The 26,314-nt window shown below is 35.4% G+C and overlaps 1 protein-coding gene across 7 annotated transcripts in view; it reads right to left on the reverse strand.

Annotated features, from left to right (window-relative positions):
• LOC131432509 (uncharacterized) overlaps positions 1-26,314 on the reverse strand; it is a 547,181-nt gene that overhangs the window by 87,673 nt on the left and 433,194 nt on the right. The window contains exon 1 of one of the 7 annotated variants that reach the window (XM_058598835.1): positions 18,615-18,718. The exons of the other annotated variants lie outside the window; for them this stretch is intronic. Within the exon in view, the coding sequence (XP_058454818.1) occupies positions 18,615-18,659 (45 nt within the window). The 5' untranslated portion in view covers positions 18,660-18,718. Of the gene's footprint in view, positions 1-18,614; positions 18,719-26,314 lie in introns of those variants that run through there. 7 annotated transcript variants of the gene reach the window in all.

Consider the following 26,314-nt stretch of genomic DNA (forward strand, 5'->3'; position numbering starts at 1 on the left):
CCACCTAAGACGCAGCCGCGGTCAACATTTAAATGAAATTATCTTCAAAAAGTAAATGTCATGTACCAATCTAACGTTTAAAATAAAGAACCGATGAGATTTTGCAAATTTTATGCGTTTTATTGTTTAAAAAAGTTCTCAAGCTCTTAAAAAATCACCCTTTATTATGAGAATCATTAAGTCGAATCATCGATTGGATTTTCTGCGATAATTATCAACTTGCGATTCTCTCTTGAGAAATTCCACACAGCAACGATCATTATCAGACTGTAATTTTTTTTAAGGGCGTGAAATACTCAGAGTATGAAGTGGAGCGAATAAATGTAGCAAAATTCTCTCACGGTTCATGCATTGAGAGACTCGAGTTCTTGTAGCATCTTCTACCGGATTGAAAATGTTGTATACAATATAGATAGCAATATAGCAGCTTCTGTCAAATTTTCGGGAATCACCAACACTGGTTATAGGTTTATTGAGAATTTATGATTGGATGTTGTTTTCTTTCGGTAATATGCCACTGCAACGAGATTCAAAATTGAACCACAACGACCTGAACGTTGCTAGCTCTTTGCTTATTCAGGGCTGTGTACGACTTATAAATGACATAAAAATTGAGTGGTTCAAAAAAATTCTCGTTTGTGATTAACATTTTTGGGTTGTTATAAATTTGTTTCTCTATCACCAGGAGATGCATTATATATATGATCCTTCACCATTCAACCTCGTTGTCAATATTCATGGTTTCCAACATAGTCAATCCGAAACATCGCAAAAAAATGAAAGCTCTCATAGACGTTAACAAATTATGATTGAGAACTCCCGCCGCCGTACCTGTCAAACAGTTGAAACATTAACTGCAGCAATACTGTACGCTCCCAACACCCAATCAGTCTTTCTTTTTCCCGGAAGCTCGTTGCAAATAGCAACATTTATTTACGTAATTAAGATTTATAGCCCTTGACGGTGAAACCAACAAAACGCCCATTTTTCCGTTCGCTGCATCATCGTATGCCACCCCGAGCCGCTTCAGATGTTGATGGCAACATTGTTCATTATTTTGCCACTTGACGTTTGCGTTCATCATCAGGCGGTTCCCTCATTCGGTGAACGGAGAAAATTAAATATTGTGACGTTTCCTATGCATGCTGACTGGAGGCGACTGGTCGCAGCCACCTGTGATGTGTGTGTGTGGGCGTGTGCGGCTTGATGAATCCCCCAACCCGGAAGCCACAAAAGCACCCGCACCAGAACCATGCGGTAAAAGAGGCACTCCAGTGTTGCAGGTACGCACTTGTGTGTGTGTTGAATTTCAAGCATGCTCCTGCTTGAATGGTGAAATAGTACATAAATTGCGCTTTGAAAACGGAAATGCCCACCAGATTGAAAGATGTGTTGTGAGGGAGGAAAACAGTTGAATAATGAACTAATTCTGGTAGTTTTCCTTTGCCTAGCGTGCTCTCAACTGGAAAGTAGAAACAGAGCGTGTTTGTGAAGTTTATTAGCTCAACAAGTGACATGTGTTTTGGAACATCACAATCTGAGTTAAGTTTCTCTTTCGTTCGGAGAGTGGATTGTCGCTACAGAGCAATTAATCTAAAACGTCAAATACGTTGGTTGAATGATGTATAAATAAGCTATTATCTCTTAGTTGCTAACTTTAGGCGAAAGTAAGTTTAAAAACATATACGCAGTTGAAAATCACATTAAACGTTTCAGTTTAAATAGACTATATAAAAATCAATGCTGCACTGGATAAATAAATTATAGCGTATGATTTAATTATAAACCCAATTAATCACTTCGCAGCCGATTCGTAAGTGTACAACACCATTGCATGTCCAGTATTACGATCCTGCAGACACTAAGAATCCTTCCAATGCGGGGCTCGAATATATAACATCTTGTAAGACTTTGAAAAACTCAACACCACCGCCCAGGGGTCTTTTGGACCCAGGCTTGTTTCCCGTACGAACAGAATCTGTAAAACATGCAAGACCCAACCCTCCAGCCACTGCCGACCTCGAGCTAGAAGCTCTTTACGCCTTTCTCATACATCTCATGTTTTCATAAATATTTCTAAGGAATTCTTCAAAAAACTTTTATTTTAATCTTGAATAAAAACAAAAAAGTTTTTTTGAGAATACACTAGCGTAACCTTTCCAAGGGGCCGGGGTCCACTGGAAGATTGATAGTACCTATTGCACTGTGCTACAAACATAAAAAAGTGTATGTACTTTTAATTGTCTGGTCTGTAATGTAATGTCTGGTCGACAATCTTATACATTGAAACCTAAATTTAAGCGCAGAGCCGGGGGTGCGTAAATTAAGTTTCTCGTAAATTAAATAAAACATCGAATTATTTCAAATTTTTTGCGTAAAAAAAGATTTTTCAAATTTCATTTCATTTTAGTCAAAATAACATGAACAATTCTACGTCCGATGCTTCAGCGCCTGAGGACCCTCTGAGTATGTTCTGAAACTATGGAGATGCTTAAGATATGTTCCAAAATCCAAGAGCTACTTGGAGTATTGTCCTTAGGGACTACATTGTGTCACAGCAAAAACTACAACGGCTAATGTTTTTTTGTTTGTGGTTCATACTTTTAGAAATACACATTGTTTACTTATTTATTTTTAGTTGTTCCAGTTAGGTTCCCAGTCATCCAAAAGCTTCGGTGAAAACAAATCTTAAGATCTACTCGAGCATTCAGCAGTCTATATATAGTTTTTCAATGCTGTTCATAGTCGTAGAGTTACAACTCTAGGTAGTTTTTGGATGGCCTATGGCAATCACATTTGTCCTATTGATCGCATGTGGCATCACGAATTTGGACCGAGAACGATTAGGTCGTTAATGCACTTTGTTGCACTGGTAGACCTTAAGGTGAAATCTAGCGTTATAAAATGCGCGCAAAATTTCATCCGCTTCAGTTGAACGAACCGTCGCACAAAGCATAACAAGAAAAACCGACACATAGAAACAAGAACTTTTTTCAGTGGTTGAGCGCAGTGGGCTTGCCTCTCGGTATGTTGGCTTGTAAAAAAGATTAGACGTAATGGATTTTTGAGTTCTTCACACTTTGAATATATGCTAATTCAATCGTTATTATTAGTGATTACTCTTACACTACAGCTATGAATCATTAGTAATTATGAATGACTAACATGAGGTTATATGTATATGTATTGACTAACTTGCTAATCATGTGTATGCCTGAGTTTAGTATCAAGCATAGATTCTTCTTCAAAAGAACGATTGAAGGCAAGAGAACATTCAAGTATTTTCGATACCTTTGCCAGTAGTTCGCCAGGCCACATTCTTTGTATCACAGGTTAAATAAAAATTATAATTTCAAATATTCTACATGAACGATAATACTTTGCTTGTATTCTTTTCATTCAATAGCCTGTCAAGGTTGAAGTTTTAGTTTCGCTATAAAAATTGTTACAATCTAAAATTATATCTGTTATATGATATTACACAGCCAAGCATTATTGCTTCAGCGACATCAATGCATTGAGCTCACAGAGTTGGACATTTTTAGCATTGTAAATGACACTTACTTATGGCGTTTTCGTTTTTAATTTGCACTACACCGGTGCAGTGCTACACTGAGGCATGAATAAACGAACAAAAATGACGAAAACATAAACAGTAACCATTGACTACAATACACGATTCCATTGCACAGAGCTACACCAAACTTTTGATGAGTGCTACACCAGTGGTATCGGTGCAGAAAAAGTGTAGCACTGGTGTAGTGCAATTGGTAAAAACGAACGGTTTCAGTGCAGCTTTCGCTACACCAGTGTAGTGCAATTTAAAAACGAAAACGACATTAGAAAATAAACTATTTCTTACAATACCCATTTTATTGTATTCAACTCGTTTTCATTTCAACACAAAACCCAATGCTGCATAAATTCGCGTCATTATTTGATACGTAATTTTTGTTCACGATATAATGCCAGCGAGTCCACTGTGCATTTCTCACACCACCTCAATACGAAACCGCAAAAGCAAGCAAGCAATAAAAAAAATGCGGAAAAGTTTATGTAAACTTTTTCAATATTCGGTTGTTTTGGTTAAGATTTTATAATTTCAAGTTGCATTTTCAGATTGTTTGTGAAATTCTGCTACAAACACTACTTTTCACTTCTAAAACCATCCCCGTGGAACGGAACAGTAACCGTTTATACATATAAATATAAATTGAGAATTCCTTTATTATGAAAAAACATTTTTTACGCGATCATCGCGAAGTAAATAATAAATCGCGTTATTTAAAAAAAAAACGCGTAGAAAAAGTCGGGTAAATTAAATTGACGTAAATTAGGTCCGCGTAAATTGGGGTTAGAAAAGTTTGTAGCACCTTAAAAATCACTATTTATTATTAAAGACCGTTTTTCGTTACTTTTTTCGATTAAAACTTCCAACATGGGGTTTTCTAAACCGATTTCAAAATTTCTGACGATTTTGAATAGCTTTGTACTGCAAAATTCGAATAAAAACGAGTTTTGTTTATTTTGTACGATAAAGACAAATGTTTTATGCTAAAATCTAAATTTTAGTTTTTTCATCCGTGTTTTACATATTTTTGTGCCACTTTTCTGGTACAGCTTACTAAAATTTCTTGATTTTAAATCAGTTCTGAATAAAACTAGATATATTTCAATGGTTTTAATCCACCTAGTGGTGTAATGATGCCTTTCTCATATCAATCATACTATCATATGTTATATGATAACTGAAATTGGTTTGTTTGACCATCTACTGATAAAAACTATCAATTGGAGAAGATTTGAGGTCGATTTAGATTTTTTTGTTACTTTTTGCGCCCTTTTCAGTGATGGTATAGAATTCTTAACACACTTTACCCTATATTTCCGGATCCGGATGAAATTCAGGAATCACGTATGGGAAGGACCATAGGACATAGAACCTTTCATTTGAACCTAAGCTTGTGAAAATCGGTCGCGCCATCTATGAGAAAAGTTAGAACACATATTTTCATTTTTTTTATCCTTTACCCCATAACTCCGGAACCGGAAATCGGATCCAAATAATATTCAGGAATTTTGTATGGGATCACAAGACCTTTCAGTTTGTGAAAATCGATTGAGGCAGCTCCGAGAAAAGATAGTATAAAAAAACGGTACATACACACACTCACACACACAATCATTTTGCGTACTCGATGAACTGTGTCGAATGATATATAACACACTTTTCTATATGAGAATGGCAGAAAGAAGAATTCATTTTAAGGATAATCCTAAGTTTATGCTTAGAGCACATAACCGTTTTTACTTTTCTTTACGTTTCGTGTTCGACTCGTCAGTGCAGAGCAGTTCCAATTGCAAACTTAAACAGTTCAATTAGAATCGCAAAGCAGACGCAAAGTTAATGCTACTTGCTAAGTTAAGACGAAATGTAAAAAAAGTAATAAGAATTGTCAAAGCTATGACACTTTTCCCAGAAAAAAAACTCAGCTTTAAGAGCCCTCCGGAAGGGACGGGCAATTTAGATTTTAAAGGCCAATCCACACTGCGCCGATGCGACCGATCCGATCTCCTTTTTTATCCTTCGATTATGGTTGAGCAGCACATGCACATGGTCGAAGTAGGCACTATGCGCTTAAACGAAACACACGAACTTGATGAGAACACGTACTCGAGCTACGAAAAAAAAGCCGATTCGGATTTGATTCGGAATTCATTCCGAACACACGCATCAAAGTAGGCACTTTTATTCGTACGCCCGGCTAATGAATAAGAAGGTACCATTTTTTATAATTATGCTTTGCTGCAAAACAGATAAGCGTAGTTACTTTTGTTACGCCTGCGACTGATGGCTGAGAAAAATGAATTAAAGGTCTTATGGCCCCACACAAAGTTCCTGAATTTCATTTGGATCCTACTTCCGGTTTCGGAATTACAAGCAAATACTCGCACTCAATTTTCTCGAAAATTTCTTAACCGATTTTCACAAACCAAGAAGCATATAAAAGTTCTTAAAATTATTTTAAAAGTCCTCGAAAAGTCGATCCGAATGCGACTATCCGGTTCCGCTTTAACACCGCAATATCAGAAAATTTTTGTATTTCATGAGTATTATTTCACCAGTGATGGCGAAACGAGTTGCAAATTTACTGGCAAATTCATTAAGTTGGCAGATTACTAGTTCCCGGTTCCTGGTTCCGAAATAACCGATATTAGTGAAGAATCCGAATCCACCGATATTAGTGAAGATCCGACTTCCGGATCCGAAATTCTAGGGTATCGCCCTAGTGTCAAAATATTTTAACCGTAATTCAAACTAACGATGCAAACCCCGTACGCGTTAGTACATGCTGGTGTGGATGAAGAAAAAACCACCGATCATAATCCGTTCGCAGCGTGCTTTGTTCAATTTCGTACAGCGTGCATGGTTGCCACATCTGAATCTATATTTTCCAGGTAAAAATATGTAAATCTTTTATTCAATTTGTACCTCTTTATTAGTATTATCACAACGTCATGATAACGATTCTTTTCTATAAAAGTCTTGCTTTTCTCATATAGAAAATTTATGCAATTACTTAAAAAATTTACTAGTGAAAATTGGTGCAAAATGAAGAAAAAATCTTATTGACTTGACATAACTGTTTACGAATTGAAAAGGTTATGTTAGTTCATATTCAAAAAAAGTTTCTTATTTTATTCAAATTTATTTATTCAAAATGTCTAGTGATATTTTTGAAAATATAAGTAATACGAAAAAGGCATCATTACACCACTAGGTGGATTAGATAAGGTATTAAGGTTTTTTTCAATGTTTCATACATGGTTATTCTAATATCATTATTTTAAATACTTTTTTTTTCATTTTTCTATAAAATTCTTTCCTATATGTCGACGGAATAAGTAGATCACATAATTTACCAAGATAAATCCTGATCATTGCTCATTAGTACCAATCCTCTCCCTTGATACTTGTGGTTGGGCAAACAATTAATCAATTACTAGTAGCAACAAGTGTTGTACAAATATTTCTTCCCTTCCCATATTGACCTGCATGGGCATGGCCATATGCGTTATTGATCAGTCCATGTTCTAAGACAGTTTAGGTTGCACGTTGAGCATGATCTACGACTTTCCAAAAATCATGCATTTGGTTCAATTTGCCATACCAACTGGTTTCTGATCAACCGCGGGAAACTCACGGGCGGTCAACCAAGCTAAGCTAAGCATACACTAGCGTAACCAATTTCAACGAAGTTTTGGGCTTTCGTTTTCCTTCGGATTTTCGCTCTACATGACGGAACAAAGTATAAACACATTTTTATCTGTTATTCCGGAACCGGCAGTCGTCGCATTCGAACAAAAGTCAATAAAACCTTTCATTTGTGTATGATCAGTATCTAACAGGGAAAAAACAGATTGGAAAATTGACATGTGAATGCAATTATGTAATGAAAACCGCGAATATGTTACCACAGAGACGGGACTCGAACCCGTGGCTAACTCCTATCCGGGGAAATTGTTTCGCCAATTAAAGTCCAATTGACTAGAAGAAAGCAAACGTGCTTCACTGTACTTGGTCACCACGGCATACAGTCGGTATCTACGGAAACAAATTCAACAGAACACGCACATTGATTCCAATCTATTCGTTTTATTCAAGTCAATGTTGATTTGACGGTAGAATCGGCAACAATAAATTTCAAAAACAAGCTAATTATAACTATGACGAAAACATTTTTCTGAGAAAATCTTGATACAGGTGTCATTTAAATTTATGAATCGAAAATATTGATCCTTGATCACGAAAATATTCACCTCAACATTTTAAAAGTAAATTACTGTCTAAACGTTACATCGGTTTGGTGTTAACTCTTGCGACTTTGGTAGGTCTTTTCCTCTTGAAAACCACAGACTCGAAAAGCTTTTTAACTCTACAACAGCTGCTGGCATTACAAAATTCCCACTTTCATATTTCACCGGAAAACATCCTTTTCCTTCTGCCGGTGGTCAGTTCTAAATAGTTTTCAGTTGTCGTTCACAAGCGAAGTGTTTTCACCTGTTTCGTTGTTTTCGACATGGTTTTTTGCTCGCTTACAAATTCTTTCATAGCTTCGTAGCAAGCTGATGTTTACAGCACAAGTGGGTGTCAAACTTTAGATGAAGCAGTTTTTCTCGTCAATCCTGTTAGCGTGAAAACGGAATGAACAGAAATTAACTCGAAGATTAAAAGGTAGTGAACATGAATTGGAATCTTGTTTCGCTTCTCATTTACTTCTACTGTGTGCCGCTTTATTAACTTCTCTCGACAAATTAAGTGTTACTGTACCTGAAGTCATTTGATTAGTGGAGTTGTCATGATATTTTGCGGATTGCTCTACGTTTAATCATCGAGTTGTGATCAAATCGAATACAAAGTCTTCGCATTGGTCCTAAGGAGAAATGCTTAGCATTAGCATTAGCTACTCCGTTATTGATTTGGCTTCTCCAATATATGTTTCCAAGCAGTCATTGCAAAAACTGAACTTAGCTATGACGACTTTACGTTAAACCAACTAAAATTAATAAATCGTTAAAAAAATTCGATTTTCCGTACCAATCTGCTTCTGGTAGGAAAGAGCAGACTATAAAACAGTCTTCATAAGGGTCTGTCGCTAACGATAACCAACCAGCAACTGGCACAATAGAGAAGGCAGCAAGTGATTATAAATATACTCTCCTACACATTGCTTGAGCGGAAGAATAGGTATAGAGCGAGAAGACTAGTGTTTGTTGTCTGATGAACAGAATGGATGTTTGGATATATGATACCGGTCGAGAGGCGGCTAGGATTCAGACCATGTTCGATGTACGCTTTACCAAACTCAGTCGTGTTATCACAAGACTTAGGTTGGGGGGGTTCATTTGGCTTCTCCAATATATGTTTTCACGCAGCCATTGCAAAAACTGAGCTTTGTTATGGCGACTTTACGTCAAACTTAAATTAATAAATCGTATTTTTGCACGGTTGTAACTTCACGCGCGCGTCCTGAAATTAGTGTTCCACCCGAAATAAAAATAGATCCATTGATCAAATGTTCTCCGAATAATCAACGGAGTTTAGTCTAGCCCGATTTTCAGTAAAGGAAAATGTAATAGTATGTTCACACTATGAGTTAAAACAAGTTTTAACTCTGATTTCATGTTTTAAGCGAAATAACATTTTTACTTTTGCGTTATTTCATAATCAGAAACGTCACATTAAAACATGTTTTCCCGAAATAACATTATATAATTGTCAGTAAAGCACAACCCTGCTAGCATTTTCCTTCACTTTTCGACTATGTCCAATGACAAGCTGTTCAACAACAGCAGTTTTCCATCAAAGTAGCCATGTAATCATAATAAAACAAAACTGAAAACTGGTACCAACGTTGCCAGGTATACCGATTTCTCGATATTTATACAGATTTTTGACCTCTATACCACAATACAGATATGTACTCCCAAAATACCGATAATTCACGGATCACACAGATAAGTACCGATTTTGGTTTTTAGCTTGAATAGACATGAGAAAAGGTTGTCGTGGGACCTTTTTTTTCGCTCACCTCTTGGTGACATTTTCTACTACTTATGTAGAAGAGATATTGATACCGATATGTTACACACATAGAAAATTTCGCAGTATTCGGTAATTTTTTTCCGAATTTTCAACAGCTGAACGTTCGGTAATTGAATTGATTACCGATCGTTCGGTAATTGCTGATCTGTCAAACAACTACCGTAAACTGTAAACCAAATGGATCTAACAGATTGTTCGGTAATTGTTGTTTGTTTGTTTTCCTTTGGTTAAAATACTGGATTTTCGGATTTCAAAAAACAACACAAGTTCACAAAAACGGATGGAGAAAATGGTTTTATTCCACGAGAAATTTAAAAAGTGTCAGATGTTCCGACTGACCGGAATTAGGAGCGCCTTCCAAAACACTACACAATCCGTCGAGTTCAACAAAAATTACCCTTGAACGATTTGTGTTGGCAGCAAGTGGACAAGTGATACAAAATTATTTTCTGCCTATAAGTAAACAAAAAGCTGTTAGTGGCTCTAATGTCTTAAAAACTTTTATCACCTGTACCTCAATCCATTCGATGAATCCTTCAACATTTTTTTCGTTTGGTTAATAAGAAGACACTCACTGAATATTTTAATAACTGACAGTTAGTTTCATGACAATCAGTTTTCACAGAAGTTCGGTTATTGAAAGATAACTTTACCAAACGGACAGTATGATTTTTACCGTATTCGGCGACTATTCAGGTTTACCGTATCAATTGTATATCTAATACAGAATTCTGTAATGAAAATTTACGTTAAACTGATCGTTCGGTGAAAATTTGCATAATTGTTGTAAAATAAAACCCATGTACCGAAATATCGGTTATTTCTATAGATTACCGAAAGATCTCGTCAAAAATATTACCGAACAAAGGAATTAAATCTTTGTGTGTACAGATAGATTTTTGCGCCGAATACATATTTTTGGAAAAATGATCTGGCAACACAGACTGGTACAACCATTTTTGTTTTTTAATTAAAAGATGACTTTTTTGATCATTTGCTGCTCAAAAATTATTTATATCTTTTAAATGGCAAACGTTTTGAAGCAATAAACCATCAAAACGTTGGCGATAAGCGTGAAACGATAATATCCTTCATAACTAGGAGAAGTACCCGGCTTATTTCTTATTTTCCGGATGTTATCAAAATACTTTTTTCTTTCCTACCTGCAACGTAGGCATTTTAGCAGTTTGTTTCTAAACAAACTCAATACCAAGTAATATGTCATGCATATAACATAATCTTAGTGTGAACAGTGCGGTTTGAACTTTATATTAGTATCATTAAAACATGTTATTTTCTGCTGGTGTGAACATAGTAAAATAAGGAATTGTGAATAAGCAAAATGTGAAATATCTCTAAAGAACGATCTCACCAGTATCCCTGGTTCCGAGCAAACCAATTTTAGACTTTCAGCTTGAATCACACAATTGATTTGTTAGTTTCCAAACATTAAATATAAATCTGATTACATAAATCTAATAACATCGACAATTATGTGCAGATGGTGCTTCGGTCGGCTGAAATAGTACACTTTAGGGCGGTAAGTTCGCAGTATCCGTCACTTGAACATTTTTTAGTTTCGCGAAACAGCATTATTCAATAAATAACACAGTTGGCACAGCTGCTCTATCACTCAAATTTACTGTTTCGACCAACAACGTTACTATAAGTTGTTTGATACACATTGAAATTAGACTTTTTTGAGAGCAACACTTAGACACCGCATCGTACTGCCAAGGATGCCAACTCTCCTTCCAGTTAGTTTGAATGGAAAGTGGATGATTTTTGGAGCCATTCCCGAAGACGATTATACACCAAGGTGGCTTTCTGGTACTATTTAAGGTATTTAACAGTGTGATGTCAATCGTTCCACTTAAATTTCGGTATTTAATATGCACAACGCTATAACCATTGTGAAACTCGACAGTTAAAAGTTACATATTCGATTTTCATATGCGTGAAAAATCTTTCTCAACATATCTAACATAACATAAGTAACGGATCATCAACAAATGTGTAACATCCTAAAATTTCAACTGAAGTGTTAATGCCAAATTAAACAGTATGCATAGTTGTATGAGTCCACAGAGACACATCTTCAAAAGAGGTGTGCCGGTGATGTTGCGGATTTAGAGGGCTATTTTTACGCTTCAAATCTGATTTTCTCAGAAACGGTGACGAATATCAAAAAACCCAACTGACAATCTCTTAGAAAATTAGTTTAGATTATTTTGTGCAAATTTCAGAATGATTCATTGACATTAGCGGTCGGGAAAGTCTTTTTTCTGAAGGAAGAATAGCTTAGTTGCAAACGCCGTCTTTCAACTTGTTCATTGAATATCTCACCCTCAAAAGCGTGGATCAAAAATCTATCCTGACAATGTCTAGATAATTTAGTTCAGATGCGATTAGTGCATAAAAACATATATGTTGGGGCGATAAAAATTAAGTGAATGTTAGTTTTGTAAAGGTAAGTCCATTTCTATGGCAACACCATTTTTTCTGCTCTTGTATCCTGGTAACGTAACGAAACATGAGAGAGAAATAAAATCGGTTCAAAACGGTTGCCAAACAAGTGGCAGCTTTCTTGGATTTTATGTGATGTAGTCAAACTTGTAACCGAAAATATCAAAACTTTCTTGGCCACCCGGCCACATTGAGAGTCATTTTGCACATTTGCGAGAGAGCATGGAGAGAAATGTAATTCGCACAGCGAGCCACGTGGTTTTACGCGACCTGCTGGCCTCAGCCCTTAAGGATACTGGGTCATGTATAGATTTGTAATCGACCACCTGACTCCCTCAATTCCTTTTGCGTTCGTGTGTTTAGGAACCTTGTTGAGTTCATTTTGTTTCTCTCTTCTTCTTCTCTTTTTTCGAACGTTGCTGGGAAAGTAAAACGGATAAAATGGCGAACGCATTGAAACTGACTTTGTTTCACAGGAAAATATAAGATTTAACTTTCATCGTGACAATAAATATGCTTTTATGCACTAATTGTAGCTAAACTAAATTATCTAGACTTTGTGTCGGTAGATTTATGATATAAGCCTTAAAATTCAAGATATGTGATGATCAAGTAGAGGTATGCTATTCCAAATGTTGCAATTTTCACCAGTTCCTCAGCCAACAAAAAAAAATACAATAGAAGTGGTAAACTCTATGGATCAGAAAATTTCACAGAATATTCTAAACTAAATTTCAAAGACATTGTCAGATGGACTTTCCGATATTCCCCGCGATTTCAAATAAAATTTTACTTGAAACAGAAAAATAGTAAAAAACATAGATCACAAAGCACTTCAGTTAATCTACTGAGCTAATGACTAATTGGTGCATATAAATTCAAACAGCGGCACTTGGTAGCCGAGAGCAAATTACACTCGGGGCCAGTAAAATTCTATACGAATAGAATATTGCGTCATTTAACAAGTAAAGCTGTTATGAATTGTATCGTTTGAAGAATTGTGTCATCTGCAATATTCATAATTTCTTTCTGCGTATATTTGAATTTGCTGTTGTAGATAGAATAATTTGGAACACCATCCAACTTAGAAAATCATACTGTTTATCCACTTTGTTTAATAACTTCTCCACTGCTTTTGATAGAATGAATCACCAAATAGCTATTGCCAAACTAGACAGACTAGGATTCAATGGGTCTTTTTTTGAATTGGTTGTATTCGTACCTGATTGATCGTAGTATAATAGCTAAAATCGGAGACTGCACAGCTGCACCTTTTCGAAGCTAACTCGGGGGTACCTCAAGGCAGTCATTTTGAACCCTTTTTAGTCTTACTTTATCTGAACGATTCGAACCCTTTGATGCAATGCTTAAAATTATCTTTTGCCGACGATTTTAAACTGTTCCATCCTTTTAAAAAAGACGCCAGATTCCTGCAAAAACAGTTGGATATTTTCTCTAACTGGTACGACCTCAATAGAATGGTATACAACCTATCTATACTTTTTCCGGAACCATCTTCAAGCAAGAATCGACTGTGAAGAATCTGGGAGTCCGGCTGGGTTCTGAACTTAGTTTCAAGGATCACGTCGAATATATTATCTCTAAGGCTTCGAAGACGCTTGGTTTTATTTTTCGAGTCACAAATAACTTTAAAAGCATATATTGCTTAAAAGCACTGAATTGCTGTTCGTTCTATCCTTGAATACACTTCTGTCGTCTGGGTCCCCTATTATCAACTGGACATCCAACGCATCTGCGTAAATTTCTGCGCTTTGCTCTTCGTAGTCTTCCTTGGAGAGATCCCAACAACTTCCGAAGCTATCAGGAACGCTGTAAACTGATCGATCTAGAACTGTTATCCGAGATCTCTCCAGGGCAATTTTCGTGGCAGATCTGGTGCAATCTCGAATTGATTGCCCCGAATTGTTAGGCAAACTAAATTAAGATATCCATTCTCGAAATCTTCGAATCTTGGATCTCATCAATTCCTGAGAATTCAAACCGCTCGCACTGATTTTGATTTTACCTTATCTCACAATACCATAAAAAATTTTTTTTAAACACAATCTAGAAAAGCCTTTCCAACTCCAATAATAACATTCTAGATTTAGTCTCAGGGTCAATTTAGTACCTAATCCACAAGTTTAGTTTAGTGTTCCTTTAGTAAGTCTGCTTCCATTCTCCATCGATTCATCAACTAAAAGTAATATTCACCATTAGGTTCGTTTCTAACATCCGCTCGACTCTTTCAGTTCCCCGGTTGTCCACCATCTTCTTCGGAACTAACTAGTTTTTTATGATGTTACTATTTTTTTTTGCTTCCCCCCTTCTCCATCTTTTTACCATCTGTGGAGTCAATTAACATGTTCTTTTGCCGCTTTCAACTTCTTCTGTAGGACGAAGTAAGACTCCCCCCTACCCGCTCCATCGCACCTCTCTTTTTCGCTCCTTTTTTTTCATGACTTGGGGGTGTTTTCCTCGGACCTACACGGACAGCAGGATGCGGCCTTCAACGACACGTACCATCGTCACCGTCCAACAAACTAGTCACTCCTGGCCCCTAATTTTACTTATTAATAAGTCCTTAGTATTGAGCAATATATCTGTTGGATTTTTGTAATCTGTTGATGTAAAAAGATGAGGAGGTTTTATGCCTGCTCGAGAGAGAGATTGTAAATTTCATCTCCAGCGGATTTTTTCCTGCTACCAGATAGGGTAACGGCTCCCTATTTCATCTGAGTTCCTATTTCCGTCTCATCCCTTCACTTCATTACTTTGAACATGAATAATATCTTACAACGTACCTGAACCAAACTGTGGAATGTTTTAAAATACTAATTCAAGTTATTGCTTTCTCATTGGAAGAAATGGTTTTAAATTTCTCGGTGATCGTTTTTTTTTTCATTTAAAACAAACTCACTTTTCAGTTTAGGACACATTTTTGTCTTAAGATTTACAGTTCGTCATGTTTCTCATAATGTTACAAAAAAAATTATTTTTCTTCTTCAAATTATCACCAACAAGCTTTTTTTTTGGTATCCGTGACATTAGTTTAATTATATTGTTGATATTTATACTTCAATAAAACTGTTTCGGCTTCGAATATTACCAGAAAGATCGTATTAAATACTAATGAAATAACCATTGTGGCAAATCTAGTAGCACTGGTTTCTTTCCGCTATACGTCAACATAACGCTGTGAAGTGTGTGTGTTTCATCGGCTGTGCACAGAGATGCCAGATATTTTCATAGAAAATATGTATCTGCTCTATCTGTTTTTACTAATAAAATGAATCAGTTCAAATTGATTTAATATTTTATTGTAATTGTTTATCAGTGTTCATCATCAATTATTTGCACAAAAGGTGTCCATTTTAACATGTGATTTGTCCATTGATTAATATACTTTTTAAGAGAGAAAAGTCTAACTTTTTATGAACCTTTACAAATCTGTATTGAGTTATGAAAATCTGTACAAAATCTGTACTCTGACTTGAATCAGTATGCAAACGCAAAAATATATACAATACAGATAATTCTGTATAAATGGCTTCTCTAGTTCTGCATTTTGTTTTTAGAAGGTCTCAATACCAAATTAACTGCACTAAAAGTCGGAATGATTCCAAACTGTTTCTAAAAATATCGTGTGTTGTCTCATAGTCGGCATTGGGCCCTTTTTAAGGAGAATTCTGACATTTTGAACCTGAGAGTGTAATAGTGCATTATTTTGGTTTTTATCGCTGTCGCCATTGTTAATTTTTGGGATGAATAAAGGACCAACGATAGGATGAATAAAAAACCTTTGAGATTAAATTAGGAGCACAGTAGTGATTATTTTAGAAGTGTTTTTAACTGATTTTTGAATATTATTTTAATTTCCAAGGTATCTGAATCAAGTCCCAATGTGAAGCAAAGCGAGTTAAGTAGAAATATGAAAAAATCGTAGTGATTTTAGTGGCAAAATCAAGTTTTTAAGGTAACGTCTTACAAATGAGATGAAATAGGGAGCCCTTATCCTAAATAAATAAATAAATAAATAAAATAATTAATTTGTTCCATAGAGATAACGACACAGGCTGTATTGATGGAACAAAATATTTCGAATAAGATGGGATTTGAAACGATTAAAAATAATGAAAAATCATTCCGCGGCATAAAACAAAAGAATGTGCAAGATTTCGATACGATCTTTGGTTTTTATTCACAAAGTTTTTGGATATTTTTGTCACACCATATCATAAATTGAAATTTTCATATTCTAAAACATAATGCCTGAGTTAGTGTTGCAAAGATTATCATTGCAGCAGAGACACGCATGAAGTTATACCCTTCAGTGTATCGCTTAAATTACTTCCGTTACGCTTAATTTCAGCGATTTTGATCAAAAGGGTTCATGATCCGAGAAAATTTATGGCGTTTTCGCATGATGCCAAACCTAACTCAAGCTGTAAAGCCGTTTGTTTGAAGCTACAGTTTCAAGATTGTTGACAAGTTTTGACACTTTTTCCCAAACGAACTGTTGAATGGTTTCGGCTGCCGAGACATGTTTCCTAAGATGTGCCTTTGTTAATGCCCAAAATTCCTCAATTGGTCGAAGTTGTGGGCAATTATGTGGATTCATGTCTTTTGGGACGAAAGTGACATTTTTGGTAGTATATCATTCTACCGTTGATTTCGAGTAGTAGCAAGAAGCAAGATCTGGCCAGAAGACAACAGGATCCTTGTGGCTTCGAATCATGGGTAGAAGTCGTTTTTGTAAACATTCCTAGATGTATATTTTGCTGTTCATTGCAGCAGTGGAGATGAAGGATTTCGAAATCTTACCGCAGCTACAAATTGCTTGCCAGACCATAGCTTCCTTACCAAATTTTTCGACTTCAATCGATGTCTCGGACTGGTTTGACACTTGCCCTTCTCGCACCGTACAATATTGTGGTCCCGGCAAGGATTTGTAATCGAGTTTCACATAGGTTTTGTCGTCCATGATTATGCAGTTCAAATTTCCAGCAAGAATCGTATTGTACAGCTTTCGAACCCTCGACCTGATCGATGCTTCTTGTTTCGGACTACGTTTTGGTTGTTTCTGCTTCTTATAGGTTCGAAGATTCAAACGTTCTTTAGCACGGAGAACATTTGACTTCGAAGTGCCCACTTTTTTGGCCACATCCCGAACTGAAACCTCCTTCTTTTGCTCGAACGCCTTCAGTATACGTTTATCCAACTGAGGGTTAGCAGGACCTTTTTTTCGACCGGTTTTCGGTTTATCCTCAAAGGTGTTATCCTCACCGAACTTCCTGATCTTATTTTGCACGGCTTTTTCACTTACTCCTTCCATTTTCGCTATCTTTCTCAGTGACAGTAAGCGTTCTGTGCACCATTTGTACACAATTTATCGACGTTGTTCTGCTAAAAGTCCATGCATTTCGAAACAAACTAATGAAAACGAATAAACAACTGCACAAGTGGTTAGAGAAGAGTATAAACAACAGGACGCAGCCAAAAAATTGACAGATTCTGAACCATTGCGAAATGGCAGCGGTTTTTGGTTGCGTCTATAGTTTAGCACTTTAGGAATATTCTTCAGAGGTATGGAACGCTTTCTACCCAAACGACGCTCCTAGAAATGGGTTCATACAATGCCGATTCATTCGCCGATTAACTTGGAACAATTCTAACCAGCTACCAAGTTGTTTAAAGGGCCGATTACTAATTGACTTTGGTGCACTTCCAGTACAATGGGAGCAGTTGCGGGCTGAATAATCAAACCGGGATATTTAAATCATAAAATTATAAGCAACACTCATGATCATCATCATGGGATGATCGAACGATAAGTTTCATGATTTTGAATCATGGTAGCAGTTAAGGATTTCTTCTTAAACTGTTTATGTTTTTCTAATGCATAATTGGTTGTCGTCTCGGATAAGATATAATTTCATGTGAAGAAATCAGTAGCGAAGTACACGATTAGTTATTTAATTCTATTTTTGAGATCTTTGATCAGAAATACAATGAAAACAGTAATTGAAATGTTATTAAAATTATGTATATTAGAAATACTAGAAAAGTGCATTGTAGGCGCTACTTAAATATGTTTTAATTAAAAGGTATCGAATAAACTTGAATAAATTGATAGCAGAACTAAATGTTAAACAGAGTAGATAAAAATAGGCAACTAATTTATTAAAATGTAAAAGTTAATTGATCTAATCGAACAAATAGATGCTTGAAGGCCACAGAAGTTCAACATCCTGCAAGATTAAGAACCTACAACGGCAAGTAACTTAGATTGGACAGAGCATTAATTAGTGTGATTAGCGGAAGCTAGCAAAAACCCTGCTGAAGCATAATGATAAGTAAGAGCACAAGGATGCAAACTGTAAGTAAGTAGCCCCTCCCCCCCCACCCTTGGCGAACCGATTAATTACAACAACGAGAGCGAATAAGCTAGTAGAAGGTAGAAACGGAAAGCGGACCGCAAAATGTGTCTCCGGTGTTTTTTTTGTTGTTGCTGTCGAAGGACACACCCGCATACACATACCGTCATGTTGGTCGCTGACGCTCGGGGCGTCTCCCGGTAGAACATGCGGTTGACCGACACCAGTTCCACCTGGTCACCGGTGGCAAACCACACTAGCAATAATTCAATGTCAAACCTGCGGAGAAAGGTTAGCAGTGGGAAATAAACTGGATTAGTGGACTATTGATGCTAAATGTGGGACATCGCGCAAGGTATTCTGCTGAGGTTGCTAGAATGATTAGTAGCTCGAAATGAATTTTACTGCAGATAATGTGTTACCAAAATTGAAACGTAAAAACCGATCGGGTGATTTATTCATTGTGAAAATCATTCATTAGGAAAACATGCTACGTTAGAAACGAAACCTAATTCAACCCAACTTAAAAGGTTTCACATATTTGCTATGGGATTCACTCTAGATTACAAGCATAAACATGTTTTGAATGAATAAAAGCGGAAGTGCTATCACTTTTCAATTTATACATTTACGACAAAACTTTCTGAGGTTTACAAATTGATAAAACTTGTTTCCTATTCTCGGTAGTAAAACGAAACAGAAATGGTAGCCCAAAAGATAAAGTGCTTAGCCGTACCGAGGACAGCCGAGAAGGGCTGAAAGAAATAAATTATTTCAACTGCTGACGAAGACCTATGGGATTTTTCCATTGCCGTTCAGATGTTCGTTGCAGGTTAGAGTTTTAAATAGTTTCATGATAAAAGATTCTATTTTCACAGATTCCGGAACACAGAATATTTTCGAGTTCAGTTGAAAACGTTGCTGATGTTGAAATGCCATGTAAGCTAAGTAAATCTTAGTTCGAGCGATGACAATTAAGTTCTCATAATAAAAAGTGGGCATTTTCCGTCAGTGCCTTTTTACCGAAAAAAAATTTCTTCCGAAGATAAATTCGAAAAATGTGTAATTTTATTTACTCGTTTTTTCAGAATCTAGGCTCCCATTCCAGAGCTACGGATTAATGAATGTTATTGGAAATCGAGAATACATCCAAACCACCATAGTATTTTTTTACGAAGCTATCGATTTAGGCGTCCTTCAAAAACGTACAAAAAATAGAATGATTGATTGTGCAAACACGAAAATACTAAAAACACACAAAACCTTCATTTACGAACTAAACGGGGGTTCGTAAATCGAGGTAGTTCGTAGAAAAAGTTTACGTTATTTGGGATTTGGCTCGTAAAAGAAGTTTACGTTAATCGGAATTTACTTCTTAAAAAAAGGTTTGTGTAATAAATCATATGGCTATTTTCGGAACGGATGTGAAGAGTAGGTGCAAGAAAGTGATGCTTGTAGTCGTCTAAAAATCCAAGATGGCGCCTTCCGGTTTGTTGATCGTCCTCAAAAACCTTTACAATTTGGGTATGGATTTGATGAGTAGATGTCAGAAAACGGTGTTTGAAGTGGTTCTGAAATCCAAGATGTCGAATTCAGGTTTAATAATAATCATTGAAAACCCTTACAATATAAGTAAGGGTTTTCAAGAAATGTCTATATATCGGAAGTCACCATATTGGATTTCGAAACGAGCTCAAAAATTGTTTTCGGACATTCAATCTGCTCTGAAAATACTCATATTGTCAGGTTTTTGAAGAAATAGCAATACATCGGAAGTGGCCATCTTGGATTTCCAAAATCCCTCAAAAACCGTTCCAAAAATACCCATATTGTAATAGTAATAAATAAATAGATACATAGGTACATAAATGAGTCGGAAATCTTTTCGTTCTATGAAAAAACCTCTTTCGTCGTCTTAGGTTCGTAAAAAAAGTTCACGTGTACTGAATTCAGTTGCAAAATCTAGTCAAGGAACCAGTTCCAAAAATCTAGAAGTACGATTCAGCTTCAGAGTCTAAGTTTTATCTTTTGAACTGAATTCTAAATCTTTAATGAGGTTCAGAATCCAGGAATATCCGGATCCAGGTTTTGAATTCAGTTCCAGAATCCAATTCAAATGGGGTTTTACACCACGCAGAAGATCTGAAATTGACAGAAATTGTACATCAGATAAAAATGCAATTTGTGATGCTTTCAGATCACTGTACAGTTGGCTTAAAATTGATGGAGGACATCATCACGACTGGGTCTTGCCAACTGCATCATATAGAGTATGAAAAAAGTGTGTATCCATCTTTGATGTAATTTATGAATTTACATGATTTGATCGTCTAAAATTGTCATAATTTATGACTTAACTCGGAAATTTTCTTTATTCTTCTTCCTCCTATACGGGACACTTGATGAACCCTTTTAAATTAGTTTTATTTTGCAAATCTGCACTAAAAACAATAACATTAATCTTTTGATGTCCACCCCAATATTTTTTTTATATTTTAGCGTGTATAAACAAACAGCTGTCATTTAATCAATGCGGAACGGTCGAAATTAGCTCTGCGCCTAATTCGTATTACTGTTTTTGAATTAGTTGATTTTAACAACAGAATTTCCAAAATAACTATAAAATTAGTTAAAACTGAGAATTTACTTTGCTGAAAAACATTCTTATTTTTAGAGAATGTTTTTAGTTGGCGAATATCCTGGACACAAATCAGCAATATTTCAATCATCATTGACAACTAATTTTGTTATTAGAATCAGAAAATTTCTCTCTATTTATCTATCACCATCATTGCTGAAGGACAGTACAAAGAAAACAAAAATGGAATTATTTTCATTAACAAGTTTATTAGCCAAAAACTCATGAGAAGTGTCAAAGCAAAACAATCTATTAAAAAGCTAAAAAGGACAGTCTTGTTGAAACAGCTTGCAAATTGTTTTGATGTTTTTTGCATGTGTTATGATAATTCCATATATAAATTTCTTAATCGATATGTGAAAATGGCGTAAACTTCTTGTGGAAAGTGTATTTATTCAGAATTTGTGAGCATTTGAAGCGATTGTGCGTAATAATGTTTTCACGCGGAACAGTGAAGTGAATGTTGCACTCTAGTTTTATATGTCAAATGATTTTTTTAAATCTTCCAACCTTCCAGGCAACGCCGTTCGGTGTACTACTTGTATTTGGTTTTTGTTTTCCGAGTGTAAAAGTTTTCAGTGAGATTTAGATTTAGATTTAGAAGAAAAATTTTCAAAAAGAAGCCTATGTTTCGTTTATGTCTTTTTCTCCAATACAATATCGTATTTATACCTGCCAATGTAGAAAAGACAACCGCGACGCGAATTTTTTTCGGTAGTAGTGTGCCATCTAGTGGCTAGTAGTCATTCTGGTGTTACCGTTTTTTCGGTGACAGTGCGCCATATAGCTGCAAATTGCAGAAGCCAATTCAACCATTTATGTTGGTTGAAAACAACATTTTATTTCTCTAATTCAACTAAAAAATTAGTTGAATGGAAATGAAGTGTGCCTTAGCTAAGAAATGACAGCACGTTTAATCGGTGAATTCAACTAAAAAACTAGCCATTTCAACAAATATTTTATTATCATTAAGGGAATGAGAATTAAAAAATCTAAATTAGCAAAAGTAAGATTTTTTAGTTGTCTCAAAAAATAACTAACTAAAATCAGAAAATCAACAAATTTTTTCGTCAAAATGCTGATTTCGGTCTTTCCGTGTGTTTACACAACGGGTTCGAAAATTCACTATCAAACCAAATATATTATCTATCAATATTGATCACACCAGGTAATCCAATACAAATCGAGAAAGACATCACAGATAGATTATAGATATATATATATATATATATATATATATATATATATATATATATATATATATATATATATATATATATATATATATATATATATATATATATATATATATATATATATATATATATATATATATATATATATATATATATATATATATATATATATATATATATATATATATATATATATATATATATATATATATATATATATATATATATATATATATATATATATATATATATATATATATATATATATATATATATATATATATATATATATATATATATTATTTATGAAAATACCGATTCACGACGACGACATGTCTATTTAGAAGTGACATACGTCAGGTCTAGTTCAAATTTTCAGAACGGCAGTCAATCGATTTTAAACCAACCGAATCCTGTGCTATCAAGGACAATTATTTTTTAAGAACAATTTACAAAAATGGAAACAACAGCTTATTAATGATAGGCATCTGAATTGAAATAGTCGAAATGCATTGGAAAATTTCTAAAAAAATGTTACTTGGTAAACTTACAGTGTTTGTTCTTCAGTCTCTAGGCAGCCGATTATCGAGACAGAAAAGCAATAATTTTAATTGAAGGTCAATTAGTCCTAACCTAAGGTGCTAGGATAATGATAAAATTAGACAATAGTTGGCTTATTGGAATTTATATTTAACAATTTTCGTTTTTAATTATGCTCTGAAACTACTCTCAACCTAACAACCTAATATCTCAGTTCGGTTTCACATCTCATCCAAGTCAGTCGATAAAACAAAACCGCTTACGTTCGGGACAGAAGAAACCAAGTACAGTATTGTGTAGTGAACAATAGAACGACCTCGAAATGAGTGAAACAAACGAACAAAAGCTACCGCCGACACGAAAGAATACAATTATTGTTGACTTCAGGCAGTGCAAAATTCGACCTTCGATACGAGAACTTGAAGGTTTGTTAATGGGGCAAATGCATCTTGACATCAAACGTTTGCATTTATTTCAATGCAATAAGACGAATAATGTTATTTACATCCAGTTTTATAAAGAGTTGGATGCAATTCAATACGCAAAAAACAATAACAATGTGCCCTATGTGGAGCACGAGAACATAAAGTACAACATTCCAGTATATATGGAAGATAGTGCTATAGAAGTGCGTGTGCATGATCTTCCCCCAAGCGTCAAAGATTTCATATATTCGCAAAACTATGTTCCAATACGGAGAGATTCTCTCTATCGAAAAAGAAAAGTGGAAGAATTTTTTCCCGGTATTCTAAATGGCGTACGTTTGTCTAAATCAAGAAGAATTCAAACATGGCCATTCGAAGGATTTAGTAAGACGAAATGTGTGCTAGATCAATAAAATTACTTTTACGTTTCGTCTTTGACTCATCAGTGCAGAGCAGTTCAAATTGAACTGCTTAGTGCTAAACTCGGCAGTTCAATTTGAACCGCTAAGCAGACGTAAGGTTTCTGCTACTTACAGAACACTTTTTGTTTTGCAACGAAGTGCAATGTCTTTTCTGACGTGCCGAACGAAAACGTGTTTTCGACTATTACTGGCCGATGCAGGTATGGTCATTTAGGGGTTAGCCAAATTTTGTGCTAGGGCACATAATCGTTTTAATTATTTTTACGTTTCGTCTTTGACTCATCAGTGCAGAGCAGTTTAAATTGAACTGCTTAGTGCTAAACCGCACTGATGAGTCAAAGACGAAACGTAAAAATAATTAAAACGGTTATGTGCCCTAGCACAAAATTTGGCTAACCCCTAAATGAATAAAATTACGCATATTGTTCTAGTGAAACAATTTTATTGCAGACGAAACGCCATATTAAAAAAAGATACAAAGGACGCGGACAAATTAGGCACATCACCATCTAGACAGCTTAGCATTAGAAAACTAAATCCAAAATTTAAGTTAGAAAAAGAAAAGTGGGACATAAAAACAGAACTACAAACAACTAAGCGAAACACATTCAATGAAAGCTTTGCCAACGATTCACCACATAAAAATAAGCGATGAGTAACGGGCATGAACTGAGCTCACCACAACCTATAGTTTTGCAGAACGAGAAATAACCCGAAAGAAGCAAAATACTTTCCCCCCGTTTAGACTATTCTTGAAAGCTCGAAGGAATTGATATATAGAAGAAATAAAAGCACTCTATTGAAAGAAGTGATGAAATGTAAAGTAAAAATTTGTTCTGGTAACTGAAAGTAGGAAAATAGAAACTCTTGCAATTGTGGCCTTTTACGATATGGAAGAAGGAATCCAGTGGACTCTTGACTACATTTTTTTGCCTCCGGATTCCACACGGTCTCTAGGCTGGTCTTGCTCGGAGAAAAATAATAGGTACTATCAATCTGCTACTGAACTCCAGTCCCTCAAGATAGTGATTTCCGCAATACTATATTTTATTAATGGTAGATGTCACGATTCGAGGTTCTAGATACAAGGAGTAATATTCTTTACAGAATATTTTCACCGATTTGTAGAACAACTCTGGTTTAAACGTTTATTGTTTTGGATAGCGCATGCGGTGTTATGAATAATCACTCCATCATTTTCATATTCCTATCGTTGTGTGTTTGATGTTGGGTTATTATTCTTATATGTTTTTTATTTAGCCTCGATTTTAATCTGTATTTGTCGTTCGTCGTCGGCACAGTTTCATTATCAGCAAGTTAATGTTGTTGGTATTTACGTCAATTCGGTTATGTCTCTGACAATATAACGTAAACTTCCATCGCGAAATTGCTTCGTAAAAAGATTTTGGCGAAATATAGACGTTTTCTACGCGTTTTTTAACGCGGATTACCGTAGCATCGCGGTTTTTTACGCAGATTTCCGATGTTGGGCGTTTTCTTGCGCGGATTTTCGAAGTTTTCCGGTTTGTTTATGCGAATTTTCAACGTTATGCGGTTTTCTTGTTTTGTCTTATTATTGCACATCGAGATCTGGTGTTATCTCGTTTTTTTCTGTTTTAATTTACTCTGGCTGTTTTTTTTTCAAAAAAATATTTTCCGAGATTAAATCAGATCTCGACGTTTCATGCAGTTCTAAGTCATTTGGCTAAATTTTTTTGCGTTTTTGAAAATTTCAAAATTTAAAAAAATCGGTTTTTTAAACCAAGTTTTGTCGATATGACACCAGATCTTGATGTTTTATGAATTTTTGAAGACATTTTCAAACCAAAAAAATTTCTTTAAGTTTTTTACGCGGATTTCCGAAGTTACGTTCACATTTTTCGTTATTTTCTTTGCTACACGTTTCCCCGGGTAAGAAAGACTTCTTCGAAACTGATACGACGAATAGTTGTCGGAAAACAATGTTTTAACTCGATTTAGAATCCAGGTATTTTCGAAACAGGTTTGGTGAGTAGATGCCGAAAAACGATGTTTTAGGTGGTTTCAAAAAAACGCGGGTGTGTAATGCCAGAGACATAACTGGATGTGGTGAAAACGAAAACAACTGACATGTTCCTTAACACTTCCGAACATCAATTAGTTGATCAATTGTATGAATTATGCAAGCATTCCCCTTTTTCACATTTTTCGCAAAAACAAAGATTTCGATTACTGTGAATTTCACACACCGAAAAGGGCACAAATCTAATCAAACAGTTCTAGATTTGCACTAAACTGAGGATATTTACCTTCGATTTGCGAGCCTAATAGCTCTTTAGAAAACTTTTAGGGCCAGTAGAACGGCTGATTTTGTGTGATGCTCTCCACCGTTGTCCTCTTTTCGTTGTTTTTTCATCAATGCAAACAACTGGCAGCTGTGACGAAATCGCTCTTGTCGGAAGCGAAACTAGTTTTGCAAACGACAAACAATACATCTACTAGCAGTGGCGATAAAATCCAAACTAATTCAATTTTTGTTAAGAGGTTTCTTTTTACGTGATTTCGTTTGTAGCTTTTTCACTAATGGGCGGTCCTAACGGTTATAAAAATAGCCGCATACAGAATTTTAATATCGATTATTTTATTTTGAATTTGCCTTTCATT

The sequence above is a fragment of the Malaya genurostris genome, chromosome 2 (assembly GCF_030247185.1).
Source record: "Malaya genurostris strain Urasoe2022 chromosome 2, Malgen_1.1, whole genome shotgun sequence".
NCBI classification, from domain to species: domain Eukaryota; kingdom Metazoa; phylum Arthropoda; class Insecta; order Diptera; family Culicidae; genus Malaya; species Malaya genurostris.